The sequence below is a fragment of the Aquila chrysaetos genome, chromosome 17 (assembly GCF_900496995.4).
Source record: "Aquila chrysaetos chrysaetos chromosome 17, bAquChr1.4, whole genome shotgun sequence".
NCBI lineage: Eukaryota > Metazoa > Chordata > Aves > Accipitriformes > Accipitridae > Aquila > Aquila chrysaetos.
Window position 1 is genome coordinate 15,170,151 of NC_044020.1, and position 20,967 is coordinate 15,191,117.

The following is a 20,967-nucleotide window of genomic DNA, read 5'->3' on the forward strand; positions in this document are numbered from 1 at the left end:
TTAGGCCACAAGGAGGCTGTGGTGGAGAACGGGGAGACTTTTCAAGTGATGGAGCTGCAAGAAAATCGCCATGTTGCTTAAAGATTTTCTGGTTTAAAATCTATTTTATCCAAATGAATTTTATTTCCTGACAAGCAGTTTTCGTAAGCCTTCCCACACTAAGGGCAAATTTTTTTTTTTTTTTTGCAGAATAAGAATGCAATAGATGATAGAAAATTGGAAGCTCCTTTTCTTCCATGCCATGCTGTTTTTCACTTGCACAGTCATGGCAACCCTATTTTATCATCCCTTCTACAGAATGAAAATTTAGCCTGGGTTTATTGTTCCTCTACACCTACCCTGCAACCTTGGTCATTAATTACTCTTGTGCTGATGGCAAGAAATAAAACTACCCACATAAATCCAGTCCTTTTGGATACCTTTTAATCCCACAGCAGAAACAGTATTAGCATTTCTGATATAAATCATTTCCTCAGTGGCTGGAGCCTTTCAAATTTCAATTAATCCACACTTTTTTTTCCCCCCTGATTTAGAGAACTCCACGGAATTTTTGACAGTAAGTGAGGACACTCACAAATTTGTTGCTGAACTGAAAGAACCAGGAAAATATAAGTTGTCTGTAACAACATTTAGCTCCTCTGGCTCTTGTGAAGTTCGGGGAAGTCAATCAGCAAAAACACTTAGCTTTTACATCAGTAAGTATCTCAACAAATCTCTTTTTCTCCCAGACCAATATAACTTTAATGTACAGAGTTTGACCACTGTGGCAGCTCTGGGATCTGCTGCAGGATCAGAAGAGTCTGGTCTTCTGGAATTCTCTGTGGCAGAGAAGGAAATATGGTGAAAGTATGTTATATATTATATCCTGCCTGGATGGGCCTCCATCATGCTGTCTTGGCAGAGCTAAGAACTGAAAGCAGGTGACATATTTGATAGAGTCATTGCCCAGTGTTCAGAAGTGGCTCACTGAAACAGGTTCCCCTTTTGCATCTTTCAGAGAGGATTTAATTCCAAGAATTAAGTCGGTGGTTATAGAAATTCTTGAAAATACTTAACTTCCTTACTCCTGAAGGCTGTATGTACCAGGTTAGGGATGAAGGGCATCTCAGGCCGACAGTGTGGGAATTGCACAATTAAACACTGAACTCTGAAATTACATGGTCTCTGAGAGAACATGGGGCAAATTACAGTAGATGAAATAGTTCAGCCTGCTAAATTCAGAGAAGGAAAAGTAATTTATTATTTCCCTGTAGAATCCCAGGGTTTCTTAACTGAAGACTTAGTAAAAGAGAAAGTAGTAATACACTACTGTGTAAACTAATATCATGACTGACAATTAGATCAGCAAGTGAGACAGCTGTTGGTGAATTCAGATTATTATCCTTATGATGGCTGTGGTCACCTTTGTACCTTTTTCTATGAAAGGAAGTAGATATAGCCTACAAATTGCCCATACAGTGAGAACAGGGGAATACTTGCAGCACTACACAACTTTACATGTGGGAGGATAGTGTCTCCCTGAATCATGAATGCTGCGACAAGACAGGGTAGCTAAGGCTGGCAGAAATATTCATATTAAAATGAAATGTACTCAAGTACTTAAGTACATTACTAATAAAAATTGTGTCTTTAGTAGCTCATAACATTTATAAATGCTAACTATTTAGGCTTAAATTCATCATAATGTTTGGCTGCATGTAACTGAATTCCACTATTGCTCCTATGTTTTCAACTTTATAGTTGAAAGAAACAGTACTTGGAAAACAAAGAGAAAAGAGGAAACAGCACATGAGCGAAAGGGTCTCTGCTGTTGTAATTTCATTGTCTTCTGGTTTTCTTTAGGAATAGTTCTTAGGCAGCTTCATTATATGGAAATCATTAAAGTACGTATAAGTATACAAGTATATCAAATAAATTACGTAGCAATGCTATTAGTACCAAATGTTATTCCGTTTTACAAGGTGTGACTTATTTCCATTCAGCAATATGCAATGCAGTGTCCTCCATGAGGTCTATTAACTGGTGAGAGAGATCTGAGAGAAATGAGAAAATGTTAATCCAAAGTATAGGTGTATGGATTGCTAGATTAAGGATGAACTTGAATCTCATTCAGTATAAAGTATTAAGGTGTTACAGGAATGTAACAAATATTTTCATTTTACATGTAACACATGAGAACGTTTGGGTTTGGGGGTTTTGTCTGTTAGTTTTGCAGGCTTTTAGAACCAGGTGAGGATTCTTGGCAATTGTCTTATTTATTTTGTCAAATGCAAGATCCTTAGTATTTTAGAAAGATTTTTATATGTATTTCTGGTAGTATGCCAAATCTGAGAGGTGCATAAGTACTCTTCAGGTGAAATTGCTTTTCCATTCCTCTTTGTGAGTCTGATCAAGTAGGTTTTTTTGTGGGGGGGCTTCAACTTTGGGCTGTGACATGAGGTAGCTCAGTTCCCTTAATGCTGATGCTGAAACAATTTCTGAATAGTAAGAGCTACAGATACATCCACTGGCTCCAGAGACTAATCTAATGATCGAATTCCTCCTTTTACCTGAGTAGGTGTGAATCTGTTGTCGTGAATAAATTTTGCTCAGAGCTTCAGCCTTACCTTATCCTTGTAGCACTCAGTCAGTGAATCATCCTGGCAAATTACTGGCTTGTATTACATAAATTTTTGTTGCACCCAGATATCAGTATGGATTGTCAAATCTTATAGGCTGATCTTACACCAAATTCTTGCTCTGGTATTTGTTTTATTTTCTCAATAAAAATAAAGTACCATTAGAATTGCATGGAGGAAGGAATGTCAGAGAGAGAGCTGTCACAAACGTCACTTAAAAGTAACAAGAAAAGCTGACGATTTTAATGAAATATGAAATTTTGACCAAGTCTAGCTGAACTTATTTTCCAAATTGTTATTTTATCTACATTTAAACCTGTGTTCTCTAGCAAGTCCTTCAAAAAGTCTAATGGAGAATGAGATTCTTCACGGTGGTAACCTCTGTGAACTCAATTTTCACGCTTCAAGGCTGTAGTACATTTGGAGGGTATGTCAGTATGTGGAGAAGCAAAAAATTTTATATGCTTATCCTTTAATATTTGTCAATTATCTGTCCATGATTGGATAGCACTGCTTTTAAGCATTCCCTTGGAGCAAATCTGATATTGCTGGGTGGTTTCTGGTAAGCAATAGAGACTACTGCAATCCGAATTTTCAAACAGGGACGTTCGTCTCATCATCTGCTCTGCTACAGGTGAAATAGCACCAGCCACAGGCTGTTTCCCAGGGGCTGCCACCTTCACTGCCTGAGGGCTGTGGAGATGGACAACTGTCAGTCCAGCCTCTTTCTCTAGTAGTAAATGATCCCGTGAAAGAAGGATGTTTTAACATGTATGCCTCAAATGCACAGGGTGGCCTGCTCACGTGTGCTTTTGGGACTTGTCCCAGGCCCCACAGGTGAATGGATAGAAGAGCTCACGGAAAAGCCCCAGCATGTGGCCGTGACGGTGCTAAGCTCCACTACTGCCCTGACATCCTGGACAGCATCACAAGAGAGCGGCGGCAACGGCACCATCGTGTCTGTGGTCTCCCTGACCTGTCAGAAGCAAAAGGAAAGTCAAAGGCTTGAAAAACACTACTGCACTGAGGTAAGGGGCGGAAGCTGGAGCCTTTACAAATACAGGAAAAAATTGCTAATCATCTTGCTGTTTGGGATTGTCATGCCCCAGGGCCCTATCAGGCTCAGGGCTGCAGAGCACAGCAGTAGGTGCTCCCTTCTGCAATCTAAAGGGACACGGATGACGCAGAGTGGAGGGGAGAGCACAGCATTCAGGAATGAATGTACGCAGTAAACTATAGTACTGTTAAAATTATATTTCTGTTGGACTGACTGTGGCCAATCCTTTGTTCAAATTTGTGAGTTATGTTGTATGCTTTGAGACATTTTTGTGGCAGTAGGCAAAATGGTGCCATATCATAATAACACTTAGACATATGCTGTAATCCATTTGTATTAAGCAAAGTGCTCACATGCATGATTATCATCAAACTAACATAAATTCTTTCTTAGATACCCTACGTAAGAATACAGAACCTGATTCTAAACTTTCTGGAAGTTTAGAGGTGATCAGAAGTCAGCTTTTCTTTTCATCCATAAAAAAAACAGATGTCAGCACTGGGAAGTAAATAGTAATTCAGACCACCTGTGATTTGGATGGACAACAGCTCTTTACAGCTGCCATATGGGATGTGTTTATAATGATCAAGAATCCTGAACCCCAAAATATCGCAGCTTTCTGTTACTTGAAACCCTTAGTGGGTGCAACCCCATGTCAGATACTGTGGCTATGATGGATCAGTGGCATGTGGCTTCAATTAGAAAGAGGTTTTAGCCCACATCTCAGTTACCTTACCAAGATGCTGATAAGGGCATATTCTGAGTCATGCCACAACTTCTGTCTGGCTCCCTAAGTGTGTGTGATGGAGGAGTCTGCAAAGGACTGCAGTGCTGCCCTGCTGCACCCTCAGCTTGTAGATGTGGCACTTAGGGACATGGTTTTAGTGGTGGACTTGGCAGTGTTGGGTTAACGGCTGGACTCAATGATCTTGAAGGTCTTTTCCAACCTAAATGATTCTATGTTTCTATGGGAATGGAAAGAGACACTTCCAGTAACTCTTTATCTTCTTCAACTTTGCGGTTAGCCCTGCAAGTTAATTAATACAGAGAGTCTGCATCCTTTAAAAGTGTCTCTTAAAATGAATCTTTGTCAAAATGTTTTGAGGTTTATTCCAACAGCTGTGAACTTAAATGTTTGGAAGTGTCTTTTCATGATAATTTGAGAATTGTTTTTCAGAATCAGCTTGTAATCTCATTGAGTTATTTTCCTTCCATTTATTAAAAGTGCAGTCATTTAATCAGGAAGCAAGACAATACAGTAGGTGATTATAAACCACAGGTCTCAAGTATATACATATATGATTACAGTAAATACCAAAGGATTCATCTACAAACTCAAAAACAAGTACCAAAAGCTAATCCATGAATAAACAAGATATCTGTAAAAGTAAATGCGTGTTTATTGCAAGTAGGTAGAAAGGTCTGAATACAGTTGTTTCTTTCTGTCATTACAAATATTCGTACCACCACTAATCAAATTTTATCAGCTTATTATACCTGGAATTATTAATGGCTGTTAGTTTGAATTCTCCTTGGTGAGCTGAAAAGGGCAAAATTCAATGCAGAGTTCTATCCATTTCTAACATTGTGCAGGAGTTAAAAGTGATTTAGCTTTCCAAAGCAGCTGTTAAAGACAAATTCTGTTCCTTACTAAATCTGTGCTGGTACTGATATATTCATGTGCATTGCAGTAAACCACCAGTGCAAAGGTGGCTGTGATACAGACTTTGGAAATGTTGTGAAGAAAATGTTAGTAGGAAATACCAGACTGCAGTTCTAGAAGGGGTGCATGAAGTCCTTTCCTCAAAGCTGTTCTGCGCATTTGCTGTTAGCTGGCTCTTCAGGAGATAAGACTTTTCATATTGTATCAGACCAGGAATCACTTGGTCAGGCATTCTGCCTCCAGCTCTGACTGAAACCTAGTGTGGCACAGCAGAAATTTTAATGGTGATGTTTCAAACTGAAAAGAAAAATCACAGTGTCCCTCAGTCAGGTTTTTGTAGTGCTGTGCAGGGGAGGTGAAAGAGAGTAATTCCTCTCTGATTTCACCATGCAGTCACTTAACACATCCGTTCAGAAGACAGCTTTCTCATAACGCTGCCTTCAGCTCACAGAGCTGCAGATGAATTGGATGACCAATGAAAAGCCTCAGGCTTTTATTGAAAACACATGGCCTAAATACTCCAGCCTGAATAATATCACCTGAATATGACAAGACTATCTGGACTTGTGCAAAGAGTTTGACACTGTCCCGCATGACATCCTTGTCTCTAAAATGGAGAGTCATGGATTTGACGGATGGACGACTCGGTGGATAAGGAATTGGCTGGGTGATCGTACTCAAAGAGTTGCGGTCAATGGCTCAATGTCCAAGTGGAGACCAGTGATGAGTGGCGCTCCTCAGGGGTCAGTACTGGGACCGGTGCTGTTTAACATCTTTGTCGGCAACGTGGACAGCGGGGTTGAGCGCACCCTCAGCAAGTTTGCCGACGACACCAAGCCGTGTGGTGCGGTCGACAAGCTGGAGGGAAGGGATGCCGTCCAGAGGGACCTTGACAGGCTGGAGAGGTGGGCCCGTGTGAACCTCGTGAAGTTCAACAAGGCCAAGTGCAAGGTCCTGCACATGGGTCAGGGCAATCCCAAGCACAAATACAGGCTGGGTGGAGAATGGATTGAGAGCAGCCCTGCAGAGAAGGACTTGGGGTTATTAGTGGATAAAAAACTGAATATGAGCCAGCAGTGTGCACTTACAGCCCAGAAAGCTGATCTCATCCTGGGCTGCATCAAAAGAAGCATGACCAGCAGGTCAAGGGAGGTGATTCTCCCCCTCTGCTCCACTCCCATGAGACCCCACCTGGAGCATTGCGTTCAGCTCTGGGGCCCCCAGCATAAGAAAGACATGGACCTGCTTGAGCAGGTCCAAAGAAGGGCCATGAAGATGATCAGAGAGCTGGAGCACTTCCCCTGTGAGGACAGGCTGAGAGAGTTGAGGTTGTTCAGCCTGGAGAAGAGAAGGATCTGGAGAGACCTTATAGTGGCCTTTCAGTACTTAAAGGGGGCCTACAGGAGAGATGGGGAGAGACTCTTCATCAGGGAGTGGTAGTGATAGGATGAGGGGTAATGTTTTAAACTGAAAGAGAGCAGGTTTAGATTAGATGTAAGGAAGAAGTTCTTCACTGTGGGGGTGGTGAGGCACTGGAACAGGCTGCCCAGAGAAGTTGTGGGTGCCCCATCCCTGGAAGTGTTCAAGGCCAGGTTGGATGGAGCTTTGAGCAACCTGGTCTAGTGGAAGGTGTCCTTGCCCATGGCAGGGGGGTTGGAACTAGATGATCTTTAAGGTCCCTTCCAACCCAAACTGTTCTATGATTCTGTGATTCTATGAATAATGTAGCCTGAATATTGCAATAAATTTTCACAGTAGGAGATAGTGGGTCTGCAGTGTGACAGTTGACCTTATGCAGCAAGGCAAGTGTGATTCTTTGTGTCAGATCATTTGTCAAGTCAGTCCTGACCACTTTCACAGTTTAGGCATTTTGGGCTTAATGAATGGAGTTTTAGTCGCTGATGCCAGTGTGTTCAGAATAATGTGTGTTGTAACTCGAGTAGTTCAAGTACAGTCTCAATATTCTTTTAGTTAACCAAGTAAAAACTTCATATCTGATGTGTTCCCCTCCTATTAGGTGAACTCAAGCAGCAGCCTCATTGAAAATCTTGTTCCTGGTGCTCAGTACCAAGTTGTGGTTTACCTACGGAAAGGACCATTGGTTGGACCGCCTTCTGATCCTGTTACATTTTCCATTGGTAACCCCTGCATCTACTGTTTGAAATGTGTTTCATTTTTTTTGTTTTTAAATATGTGTAGTATATTCACTAGGTCCTAGAGCCCATGAAGGCGTACAAAATTGTCACGTTGGTTATTTCAAATGTAGTGAACACTTACTGAGAATATTTTTCTTGTATTGTCTAGCCCATTGTAGGGAAAACACTCCTTCAGTGGAAGATCGATATTTCACATTTAAATGTTAAGTTATTACCAAACCTAACTACAGAGCAGTTATGGCCAGGATTTACACACAGAGCGCCCTGTGGAAAGAACCATCTTCACTCTTGGACACCTGAATATATGTTTGTCTCTAGCAGTGCTCACGGTCTCTGTCATTTAGGGTTGGAGTCACCTCACTTAGGTGTAGCCAGCCTGAGCTGCAGGTGGTCTGTGGTGCATGGAGAGATGTGGGCACTTCTAGACGTGATTCATTCCCACTGTCTCATGAAGTGTGTGGGACTGCTGTTAAGGCATTTGTTGCAAATGTGCTTTATGAAGGATGTAATGTGGCCCAGTCTGAAAGCCAGAGTGATAAGGGTCAGGAGAGCTGGCTTATCTCCTACAGTACTACATGACCATCACCAACTTCAGTTGTGTATGCCTTCATTTTCTTGAGTTTAACAGAGGATCTTGATGTTCTCTGCTTTGAAATTTGAAGATAAGAAGAACCCTCTGAGACCGAGCGCAACATTTTCAAGAATGTGGTTTTATGCCAACAGGCAGAGCTACTGCCCCGTGACTGTAATTTGGTATTCCACCAGGCTCCTAAGTAGTCACTTAGGATAGAATACAGTATCTTTTAGTTTCAGTATCATTTATTTTGTTAAGGTTACCACTTTAACAAAATGTATTAAGAGAAAGGGCAAAGAGAAAAGAGATTCAGTGTATATACAGTTACATTTGCAGAGAAATATTTAACCTGAGTCACGCAGCTTCTCATTTTGACAAATAGTTCGCCTTGTGGGAAAGCAGGTGGCTGAAAGTTAGAGATCTTCAGTATTTTTCATTCTGCTGCTTCTCTGTGATGTAGGGAAGAAAGTGAAACAAAAAACCCAAAGTTAACTTCTTAAGAATTGAATCCTTAAATGAAAGGAAATATGTGGACTAGTGAATATAGTGAGACCCTTTTCATTCTAGGCAATCTTCTTATATATTTTCATAAATTGGGTCTGAATAAAACTTTGAAAAGAGACTATGGTATATTTCAGTAAAGGAAAAAACAGTAAGTTAAAATATATATATTTTATTATTAAAATCTCTATCACTGGACAATCTTTACAAATGCTTTTGATTTTCTTTTGTTACTACTTTGTAGTTACTTCAGAAATCTGCAAAATTCTATTTGCACTTGAGAAAGTAAAATCATATATTCCCAAAGTAAATAAGTTCCTTCATTTTCTCCACTTTTGTGCGGCCTCACAACCATAAAAGGTTCTTACTAAACTCAAAATGGTAATCAGTTTCTATACAAAACATCTCATAGGTTTCTTATTATAAAGGGGATGTTTTTATGCAGTAAAACAACAGTAGTATGAGTTTTCATTTCATAACAGGGTATTGAATTTGATATTAAAATAGTAGAACCGCAAAATAAACTGTTCTGTGAAATTATCAGTGGTGGTTAATGACGAATGAAACTGAAATAAGATAAAATACACTTTAAAAAGTATTCAATTCTCCCCACGTTTTTCCTAAGCCTCACTTTCACTGGCTGAGTATTAACACTTTAGAGAAAGCAAAGAAAAGATGTGGTAAATGATTTATGAAGGGAAAGGCAATCACGTGCTCACATGGGCTGAAGTAATCTGGGTGCTGGTCTTCGCTCTGACCCGGCATACAATAGCTGGGGCTCTGCAACCCTTGCAAATGTTAGCAAAGTACTTATTTAAGTAGCCTCAGTTAAGTCATGAAGAATAATTGCTTTCCAGACAAGTAAGGGTTGCAGAAGTTGACCCTTATGTGACATTCTTCAAATCACTTGACTCCTCTTTCTCAGTGTCATCATCTGTGAGGCAAGAATAGCAGTACATGGCAGCACCTTTAGGTTCCCCAGGGAAGGAGGGCTGGACATAAAACCTGTTCTTTCTCATAGTCTTCATCTTCCAAAGTGTTATGGCTTTCGATGCTTTTGGTTTTGAGCAACTTGAAATTTCTCCTGAACATCCTGATTTTCAAAGTAGAATGGATCCCTCTGTTTATGAAAAAGCAAGCCCTGTGCTTTACCTCAGGCTAAGCAGCCAACACCAAGTACCCTGTAGTCATTTCTGAAAAAGTACACATAACAAACTGGAGAACGAATGCTGAAAAATGGTATTTGACTGCTTGTGACAAGGAAGCTCTTGGGAATTAATGTCAGGAACAAACCAGAAATAGGTAGACCTTGGTTAAGGAAACATATTGTTTTAAAATAAAGTGTAACTGATAATGCAAACGTCACTAACCACAATTTCTGGTTTATAGTGCCCACTGGAATAAAGGATCTGACGCTTTACCCTTTGGGACCTACTGCTGTGGTTTTGAGCTGGAACAGACCTTTCCTTGGGGTGTTCAGGAAATATGTTGTAGAAATGTTTTACTTCAACCCATCGACGATGACTTCTGAGTGGACAACCTACTATGAAATTGCAGCAACCGTCTCCTTAACTGCCTCCGTGGTAAAGTGACCATTACTGACTATTGCTTTCCCATGCCTGTGTGGCCCTGGCACCTTGTGACATTTCTTTGCCTTTCCCCCATGAATATGTATATATGCCTTTAAGCCTGGCACATTTTTCCAGGCAGAGCAGAGAAAATGGCCAGGATGCTAGAGGCATTTTCTGTTCTAAAGTAAGGGAATGCCAGCTGAACCATGCTAAATTTTAAGCAGAGCGATGAGATAGGAGATGAGCCTCTTTTTTGTTGACAAATGGGCATGTTCAGCAAGTCCGGAGGCAGCTTCAGTTTGTGGGTCAGTTTGTCAGTCAAGGCTTTAAAAATTCCATCATCTCCTTGGGGGGTGTAGTCCAAAGCCTTATCTACATAATTAATATTGATAATATGGATTTGGGGCTTGCGGGCTAGTCTTATAGTGTGCCATCTGGAAGGCTTAGCTGCAGAGATGCTCTTGTGAAAATAGCCTTCATGTTTCTGAAGCTACAAAGACTTATGCCAGGATTTCAACTAGGTGGAGACTGGTCTCTAGAAGAACATGCATACGCATATACACAAGTGCATCTTTGCAGAAATGAAGTGAAATCTTCCTCTTCTTTTCCGTTATTTCCTGGAGGAGGTGAACAGATTTTATTCAGACTTCACTGTAGTGCAAGACAGCGAGCAATTTTAGCTGAAATTAGTTGTTCAGAAAGTTATGAGTATGCAAAAAGGATAGCAATAACTTTTGCTGCTTGTGAAAGCCACAGTGATTTACCGTAATTGATTTGCATAATACCATTTGTGGAGTCATTTTGGCTACAGCGGCTTAACTGTAATTGGGTACGTGACTGAAAATTTAGCACATAAATCTCCAGGGAAATTAAAAACAAAAATAACTTACCAAATGAGTAATTAATATCTTGTAATCATGACTCAGCACAATTAGATTAATACCTGAGTGATCCAAGTCATCTTAGAAGTAATGCCGTCTTCCAGAGTTAATGTGGCTCATTAGAAAATGAGATGATATTGTCCCTTACTGTTGCAAATCCTGTTCAAAGAAGCCAAGTTGGAACTCCTTTGTCTGAATTTCAGTCTGAAGTGTGACAGTGTATATCACAGCCAAAGTGGGCATTTCTTAAAGAATAATTTTAAGGGGTAATCCTGAATTAGAAAAATTCAGTCTCCTCCTGTTCTTCTATTATGGCATTTAACATACGGGTAGGTATTGGTGAACTTTTGTTTTGAGTTCTCTAGAGGCGCTCCAGAATCCCACTGTGTCCCACAAATTTCCCTATGATCTACTGACATCTCGGAGTGGTGTATACTGGAGCAACAGTGTCAAGCCCAGTGAGAAGGCAGGGGAATCAAAAATCAAGCTATCTGACATCTTAGGTCAAAAATTATTTCCTGAAATGTTATCACTTAGTGAGAAAGAACCTTTGGAACTGAATTTGCCCTTTCACTCTATTTAGTTGCTTTGTTCATTTTGTGCTCTGTATCTTATTTTAAAATTGTCAGAGCAATGTTGGTATTTTCCATATTACCAGGGGCATGTCAGAAGAAGTCCAAGCATCTTCAAGGTTTTGGTGTTAATTGGATACACCTTTTTCTAAAAAGCATAAAAAGAATAGTCCACAAAGCCTATATTTGGATTGCCTTGCAGTATCTGGGGTGAAAAGGCCACTGCAAACAGCAGAGATCTGTGAAAAATAGCAATTTCTGATTTGTTGAAAATTTTCATTATTTCCAATTTGCTTCTGTTTTGAATTTTAAAAATATGAGGCTTTTCATTTTAACATAAAATTAAATATTTGAAGTGTTTTGTGCTGTCAGTGGAAGTATTTGAATTTTAACTGAAATATTACATACGATATTATAGTATAAAATATATTGCATTTTATACTTCATTTATATCTCATTTGTATTTATATATATAATTTATGTCTCATAAGTCATTTATGTTTCATTCATATTTCATTTATAATAAATGATAATACGAAGTGAAATACACTTTGAAAATTGGAAATTGTCTTTTGAAGTGACAATATCCGAGTCAAAACTTTGTTTCTAATTTATCCTCAAATGCTATTTAATCAAAATAGAAAAGCCTACTTTTGCCAGTTAAATATTCTGCCTTCATCAACTCAGAATTTTGTGATGGAAGATTGCTCTGTAGGAATTGTTCTCGCCACCCTGGAAATCAATGAGAGGTTCCCGTGGAAGGCAGGACCTGGGACCACGTGCACGTGGAGAAGCAGCAGAGCCGTCACAACCGTGTTTGCTCCCACTGCACAGATTTTTGAATAAATTCAAACACCAAATTACATAGATTTCTACTGGAGTAAGGAATGGGAGCTCAGTAAAATGAGTGTGGGCACTGGATTTATAAATATTGTTGTATTTTATAAGTCACACCTCATGATGGCGAATTTTCTCCTAAGCTGCTGTTTGTCTTTTGTCACTTCACAGAAAATAGCTAACCTGCTGCCTGCTTGGTATTACAATTTCCGGGTCACTATGGTGACTTGGGGGGACCCAGAGCTGAGCTGCTGTGACAGCTCCACCATCAGCTTCATAACAGGTAAGCAGCTGTCTGAAAAGACTGTGGAAATGCTCCCAGGAGCAGAATTGTTGAGAAAGCCCGACTTGGGTGTTGTGTCTCACCTGCAGATACTTGCAAGTTAGGATATTTAACAGCTAGGTGGGGTTGTTTTGGGGGTTTTGTGGTTTTTAATTTTTTTATTTTTTTTAAGGGAAGCTCTGAGGACTGCTTTAAATGAATATATATTATTTTCCTATGCAAAGCACAGTGCTTGATTACTCTGTTCCAGTCCTCCATCGGCTCAATGCATGGCTCCAGTGAGGACCAGTGATCCTGCTCACCTTTTATGACACCGTATGCTTTACACATTGAGAAGTAGTTAATGGGTATATAAGTAATCTGGATTCTTAGGTTTGCTAATATTATGAAACATTTTTCCATATATTTGCAGTGTTTCCAACTGCCTTTTCCTCCTCTTTCCCTCCTCCAGTAATCCAAAGCTCGGATACCTTAGCTAACATGGAGCAGAGTTATGCGCTCTTAGGCAGACCGAGGCAGATAGTAAGTTTGGTAGCACATTATTCTTGTCCTCCAGCTTTGTCTTTTCTGCTGGGGTTTTTTTCGCTTGCTCACAGTAAGGAGACAAGGGTGCTCCTGTGATCAAAGCATTGCACCCACACTGGCTAAATTGGCCTTGGGAAACTGCGTGGTGCCAGCAAGTCATTTGTAATCTGAATTCTCAGCTGCAGTAAATTGATATAACCACATGGATCACCCTCTTCCAGTTGGGACTGGCCTCGCATTTAACACACTCCGTTGTCTCTTATCAGATACTTTGGGTTAGAATCTTCAATATGTCAGACAGATCAGCTGGAGAGGGAAGAGCATACAAGAGCTCCTGTTAGTGCCTTGCCATGCATTCCTAGCATCCAGGCTGGCTAAGTCAAAGTTCCCTGTTGAATCATTTCACTTTTATGGACCACTGTTTAGTTCACCCTGCAGAAGGTGATTGAAAGCAGTAAATAATTCAGATGCATCATGAGAGGAAATAAAGTATGAGTTGCTTTTCTTTTCTAGCTGTAGAAATCAAATTATGAGGAAAATCAGCGTACAAGGTCCCAGCCACTCTCTCCAAAACAAATACTAGCCTAGTCCCAGATATTCTTTTCAGTGAGAGGCTAAGAGGATGGAACTGAGGAAGGAACTGAACAAGACCCATTTGCAATGATGATTAATATAGTGCCTGTGCTCGACAGCGCCACAACAGAAAATTATTAGTGGGTTAAGACCTAGCTTCACTGAAGTCTTCAGAAACCCTCCCATTCTGAGATATCTGATCCCAAGCTACACCGCTGACAAACTCTGGCACTTCTCCAGTGTATCAGAAATTCATACCACCCACCAGGGCCCTGTGAAGGGTCTCCGGGGATATTCATTGTCCTTTGGCATCAATCAGCTTTTCTGTAGCACTATAAGGAAGCAATTTTCTAGCTGGTTTGTTGCTGTATGAGGAGGGGAGAAATGTCTTTTCCAACTGATTTGGGTACCAGGTTCGGCATTTTAGAGTGGAAATGTTCCAGTGGGGCCTTCATGCTTCAATATTGTGTCTCCAAATATCTGCATCAGCAATTAGGGAGATTAATGTTATTCCAAAATATAAGCCATCATCAGGATCAGTCTGGATCTCTGTATGGGGAAAGTAAAGACTGTTACTGCTATTAGGTGTAACATCAATCAACTCCTTAACTAGCAGATGTAGACAAAACCAGAAATGGATGAATCTCTTAAATAATGTCATCCGCTTGTGGCTGGCAAAACCTCTTTTCAAAAAGGTCAACTGGTCTTCAGTGAAATATCCAACTGGAAAGCTGTACCAATGCTTAATTCCTCTTATTATCAAAGGTTCATCCTTTGCTTCTGATCTAATTTGTCTAGTTTTAATATCCAGTCCATAATTCTTGTTACACTTTTCTCTTATTGATTGAAGAGACACAAAGCTTTTTTCCCCCTCTCTATACAGAATTCAGTTTCACTCTTTTCTGTTGATAAATTGCTCCCATTGAACTCTTCAGGTGCTCTCACAGTAAGGCAATTTCTCATGTTACTTTTTTCCCCGCTCTGCCTCTCTAATTTTTGCTGTCTTTAACAAAGTATGTGAAAACTGAAAGTGTAATACCAGCCTGCTGAATACTCCTACAGAGGCAAAATCAGCTCCCTATTCAATGCTCTTCTGTTTGTGCATCTAGATGACTGCATTTGCTGTGGCATCATGCTGGAGGTCTGTGTTGATTTGCCACTATTCTGTGGCTTTCTGACTCCTTCCTATGGTAGCTGCTTTCCAGAATTTGTCATCTGGGAAGTGTTGTCTGCGTGTCTTTTTCCTAAAGACTCAACTTTGCACCTGGCACTTTGAAATACATTTTGTTTGAACAGGCCCAGCGTAGGGGCCAATAATTCAAATCACAGCCCTGTCTAAATCCTCCACTCCTTTGCCAGTTGCCATGTTACTTGCATGGTTCATCAGCAGTGCTTTTACTTCCAGATTATTGATGAAAATTTTGAATAGCAGTGAGCCAGATCACAGCATTTTAAGGGAATTTTAAGAGTCCTAACAGAGAAATCTGATTTGATCAAATTATAAGTCCTTATCAATAGATGGTCACCATTGAATAGACACCTGTCCTCTGATTGCCTTATTACCTGCAATCTCTTCAGCTTTGTCCAGGGACTGCTGTCAGGCTAACTTGCAAGAAAGTGGCATGCCAATTTTTCACGTCTGCAGGTTTGAAATGGTTGTCCCCAGTAGGTGCTGCCTTTTCACTCATTCAAGTTAACCGGGGGACTGCAGAGTTCTTTATCACCCTCAGCCTCTCTTTCCAGAGAGGGAACAGATGGTTTTATGGAGCACTTGGTCCCTTTCCACATCATTCTGAACAACACTACCTCCCCTGCACAGGTTGCCAGGAATTAAAACAAACAAAAAAACCCCACCAAAAACCCCTAGATTTTAAAATACTAGAATGAAGGTTTTGTAGTCTTCCTGACAGTAAGCCATCTGTCAGTTCTTCCGTGTATAACTGGAAGGCTAACCTCTGCACCTGGAACGTAAGCTTGATTTTTTTTAAAACGAAGCAGAAGGGTCATCTGGGAGTTTGGGACCACACCTTGCTGAAAGCTCAGAGGAGACAAAGCATTTCCCTTAACGCAGGATCCCACTGCTCGTGTGGAGTCTATGGCGAGGCTGGGGCTTTAGTGAACTGCAGTACGTGGAATGAAAAGGGTATTACAAGAGACCAGATGATATATAGCTCTCTCCCACAACAAGTGGTCAGACGTGCCCAGGAGAGTGGGAGAGATTGGGGGATCCCAGAGACTTATCAAAACCGGCATTTGTTCTGCCAGGCTCCTGCAGCAACGGTTGCACGCTGTTGTTTTAATGCAGGGAGAGATTGTGGTGCTGCCAGTGTTGCTGTGGTGACTAATGAGTTTTTAATGCCACCTGCTGTAAACAGCTGGATTTAAAGCAATCATAAGCAAGGGCACTTTAGACCACCACCATTTTCCTTTACCGTGAGAACGCTTTTAGCTTTGGAGAAGCAAAAAGAGTAAGAAAGGCAAACTCTTGGTGTTGGTGAGTACCACCACGTCTGCTGTCTGTTGGTCCCGTGGATACTTTTGGCTCTCACTTTGGGCCGGGTCAGCAAGGGGACGTACAGCCTCTGTGTGCCGCTCAGCGCCCAGTGGAACACGGGGCTAGGGGAGTCGATCGTGCAAGCCCTGGCCCTGAGTCTCCTTTCACGTATCCTGGATGTTCGTTGCCAGACACCTAAAGCAAACAGCTGTGTGAACGTTAAGGGGGAAGGCATGTCATCAATATTTAGGTATAGGAGGAAATTATTATCAGCGTGTAAGAATCATGCCAGTCGTGACCTCAAATTGTAAGGAATCCTTATGTAGGGACGGACTGGAAATCTAGAAATTAAAAGAAGCTTTACTGTAAAGATTTCACACTAAATAAGGTAGCTTCCTCTCAACAGCGTAAAAGGCCATTTTCAAGATTAATTGGAGAGAATAGTCTTGCTAAACGTTTCTAAGCGACTCTAAATTGTCCGTGCATTGTATTTGCTGCCCTCCTCAGCGATCACTTCAGTCAGCCGGTTCTCTGAGGAGCGTCTCGGTGCCAAAGCCACAGAAGCCTTCCTGAGAGCAGCAGTGACATCTCGTGGCCCCTTCAAAGAGACCCGAGCTCCGAGTCCGTCCTGCCTTTCCTCACCCGGGGCTCTGGGGGGGAGCGCGGCGGGCAGGACCCCGGCAGGGCAGTGCCCCCCCCCCCCCCGGGCAGTGCTCCCCCCCCGCAGGGCAGTGCCCCCCCCCCCCCGGGCAGTGCTCCCCCCCCGCAGGGCAGTGCCTCCCCGCAGGGCAGTCCCCCCCCCCGCAGGGCAGTCCCCCCCCCCCGCAGGGCAGTCCCCCCCCCCGCAGGGCAGTGCTCCCCCCGGCAGGGCAGTGACCCCCCCCGCAGGGCAGTGCCCCCCCCCCCCCCCCGGGCAGTGCTCCCCCCCCGCAGGGCAGTGCCCCCCCCCCCCCCCGGGCAGTGCTCCCCCCCCGCAGGGCAGTGCTCCCCCCCGCAGGGCAGTCCCCCCCCCCCCCCCCCCCCGGGCAGTGCCCCCCCCCCGCAGGGCAGTGCTCCCCCCCCGCAGGGCAGTGCCCCCCCGGCAGGGCAGTGCCCCCCCCCGCAGGGCAGTGCCTCCCCCCCCCGGGCAGTGCTCCCCCCCCGCAGGGCAGTCCCCCCCCGCAGGGCAGTGCCCCCCCCCGCAGGGCAGTGCTCCCCCCCCCGCAGGGCAGTGCTCCCCCCCCGCAGGGCAGTGCTCCCCTCCGCGCACGGCAGCCGCCCCTGAGGCGCCTTTGCCCAAAGGCGCCGGACTCGGCGGGACTTGTGCAGGGGAGGCTCGGTCGGCCCCGTCATTTTCCCTGCGGTGCTCCTAAAGGATCGGCCAAGCACACGGAGTCATACGCTTCCCCGTTTTATCCAGGCTGTCCCACTGATACCGCTTTGAGAGGGGGTTATGAGCTTTACTGATCGTTGACTTCCACTTTTGGGTCTCCGCTCAGTTTTAACTGAAATCCTAACTGGGGACCTGCAGCTCCGAATTAGGCGATCAAGGTGAGCTGACCGCCTATAGTCCCTCTGCAATTAATAGAGAGGCACCTCTGCTGTCCTAAAAGCGGATTCGTTTACCCTGTGTGCAAGCCAATGCCACACAGAGTCGAGGTATTTTCAAATTAATTTCATTGATGCGCATGAATGGGTGCCTGTCTCAAGACAGCACACCCTTGTCTCAAAAATTCCCACATTTATATACTTAAGTAATACATATTCATTATTATTTTTCTAAATGATTTCTTCGTTCTCCTTCGCCTCTCATGTAAATTAGTGCGCAGAGTCTATCTTCTTCCTTCGTTGTCTTCTTTTGAGCGAGTGGTATCAGTTGAGTAGGTGGTCAATGAATCGGTGGTTGCGATCTCCCCCTGTAGAAATTACCTTTCACCTACTTCTTACTCTGTCTTGGCAGTTCCAAGCGGTTCTTCAAGGTTTGTTGATCAGACCACAATCCATTATCTTTTCTGACATAAGCATTCTACCTATCTACAAAGCCCCATTGTCTAATAGTTTATCCCTAAACCCTAAATCATGTCTAGTTATTGTTTCCTTACTTTAAATATTAACTGATCGGGGGGGGGGCTGTACACAGGACTTTAGCAGGTCCCTGGATATTTCAATCATATTATGCTTATTAATCGATAACACTTCCAGGAGGTAATTCTCACCTTAAATACCTATTTTAGGAGGAGATGAGGTGCTCTGGAGGTTGCTATCTTTCTTCTTGGGCTGCACAGGGAGCCAAGGACTTGCTGGCAGCGTCAAGCCGTCAAACAGGCTGACGGGGCTGCGGTGGGGCAGTCGGAGCTGTGCAGCGCAGGGGACAGCGCTGGGCAGGAGCTGGGTGTGTGGAGGAAGAGGAGGGACAACAGCTGCTTCACCTAATAATGTAGCTACCATATGCGTGTAGACTAGACACTTGGTGCTTAGATGGCTGTCACCTGGCGGCTGCCTTCTGTGATGGTGGGAATTCCGCCCGGGGAACAAAGGTGGCCATAACTTGTTGTGCAAAAAGATGTTATTTGGAAAACTGCAGGTTTGGGGCTTCTCCTCCTAGGAAGATGCAAGCTCAATAGAGAGAAGATATTTCTTCCTGTGGAAAAGCTATCCAAATTACTCAGTGTGACAATTCTTCTTTATTTCTCACTGATTGTCATTTTGTTTCAGTGCTATAACACAGTGAAGCAACATCTGAAGCATTTAACTTGACTTTGAATTCCATTTATAAATGTTGACTCAAAAAAAATGGTTTGTATCAGCCAGTAGCTTCATGATTTGATTTTTTTTTTTTTTTTTTTAAACTGAAAGATTGCAAACAGAAATGTATTTTTGGTCCAAATATCTCCCAGGTTAAATGCTGATTTTTGTTTGTTTCAGCTAGTGCTTGGATGCAGATGCTTTTACTAATATTTTTTTGCTATCTTTGTGATACTCTCTTCCCAATAGTATCCTTTGGCAGAAGTTTATTACTGGATTTGACAATCAGCTGTGTTAGACCCTGTCTGTAATACACTTGCCTTCTTCCTTCAGCACCAGTGGCACCTGAGATTACCTCTATAGAATATTACAACCACCTTTTGTACGTCACCTGGACCTATGGAGGAGATGGCACTGACCTTTCTCATTCCAGGATGCTGCATTGGATGGTCATTGCAGAAGGAAAGAAAAAAATCAAGAAGAGTGTGAGTATGAGGGGGGGAAGGTGTTGCTCATTTCTCTGTATTTTTTTTGCTGACTTGATAACTTTCTATTACAAAGTTTAAGCAAGTTGATTAAGATTGGTAGAAGCCTGATCAGTTCAAGTTATTTCACAGTGTTAGCACACGCTTCCAAAGACTCAAGCTCTCAAAACAGCCAGTGGACAAAATGGTTCTATGGTGATCCGGTGCAAGTGTTGATAATTTAGGTAAGAATTCAAAAATAGCTTGTAAACTTCTGAGCTCCAGACAGTAAAACATAAAAAGTATTTTTTAGCGAACAGATATGGTCTTTTCAGTTTCTATATATTAATAACCAGACTACACTACTGGCTGAGTTTTTTTAGTTCATTCAGGCCAGGTACTGTCACTTCCCATTTTCTGACTTTATCAAACAGACGTCTTTATAAATTATGTGGTTTTCATTTTCTCTTTGAATACAAGTTCCACTAACTGATGGATTACCCAGAATGCGTGCACTTCTTAGAAAACTTGCCAGATGTTAAGATGTGTTCTTGGCAGATTCTCTTGAACTCTTTGAGCGTATTTAAAAATCACGTAGAAAAAGAAATCCGGGGTTTCCAATTATGGATTAAAGTCACGCTGCTGTAAGGTGCTGAGATGCATGTTTAACCTGAAGGAAAAGAGCAGCCCCTGGACGTACAGTGAGAAGTGTTTGAAAGAGCGGTGGAGCGCTGCAGCGCAGGAAGGCATGCGGCCAGCAGTGTAGCTTCATACAGCCTGTGGCCTGTGACTGTCTTCTACACCACTATTGATCTTTTAATCGTTGACAGGGAGAAAGTGCCTGGTCTTTTTCAAGGGAAAGGTTTCCCTTCTACAGCTGAAGACTCAGCAGATGCTGAATTGGAAGTGGATTTTCAGCATAAGTGCAAATTCGTCAGCAATTTTCTCTTGGATTTATTGGGACCTCCTGGCTTTCATTGGATTCCTAGTGGCTGCAAGAGTGCAACCCATCTGGAGCTTGTTGCAGCATGAATCTAATTACATGATTAGTAGAACTGTTCAAAAACATGAGATTTCTGAACAGCAGGAACTTCCAATATTTGGATCTTTGTTTCAAATGACAAAGAAAACTCCAAATTTTTTTTTTCCTACAAAGAAAATATTCTAACAATTAAATTCTGAAAAAATTGTGCTGTGATATCCCTCTCCTCTCTTCCTTCCAAAAGTCATGTTCTCTGTAAGATTATTATTCTTCCAGGAAAAATCTGATTTCTGTGCCATTCAGCTTCATTGAATATGAAAATCTTAGATTAAATAAATATAAAATAAATATTGAATATGAAATTAAATTAAAAAGAATACTGAATATGTAATTTTAGATTAAATAAAACATTAAAAATAAAGCGTATCTACAATAGAGCATAGCTACAAATAAAACTTCAGAGCTTTAGGAATGTCTTTAGAAATGTTTGTC

The 20,967-nt window shown here is 42.2% G+C and overlaps 1 protein-coding gene across 1 annotated transcript in view; it reads left to right on the plus strand.

Annotated features, from left to right (window-relative positions):
• PTPRO (protein tyrosine phosphatase receptor type O) overlaps window positions 1-20,967 on the plus strand; it is a 163,769-nt gene that overhangs the window by 104,137 nt on the left and 38,665 nt on the right. The window contains 6 exon segments of the mRNA XM_030040367.2: window positions 534-695; window positions 3,447-3,646; window positions 7,356-7,476; window positions 9,959-10,152; window positions 12,602-12,713; window positions 19,363-19,514. Of these exon segments, the coding sequence (XP_029896227.1) occupies window positions 534-695; window positions 3,447-3,646; window positions 7,356-7,476; window positions 9,959-10,152; window positions 12,602-12,713; window positions 19,363-19,514 (941 nt within the window).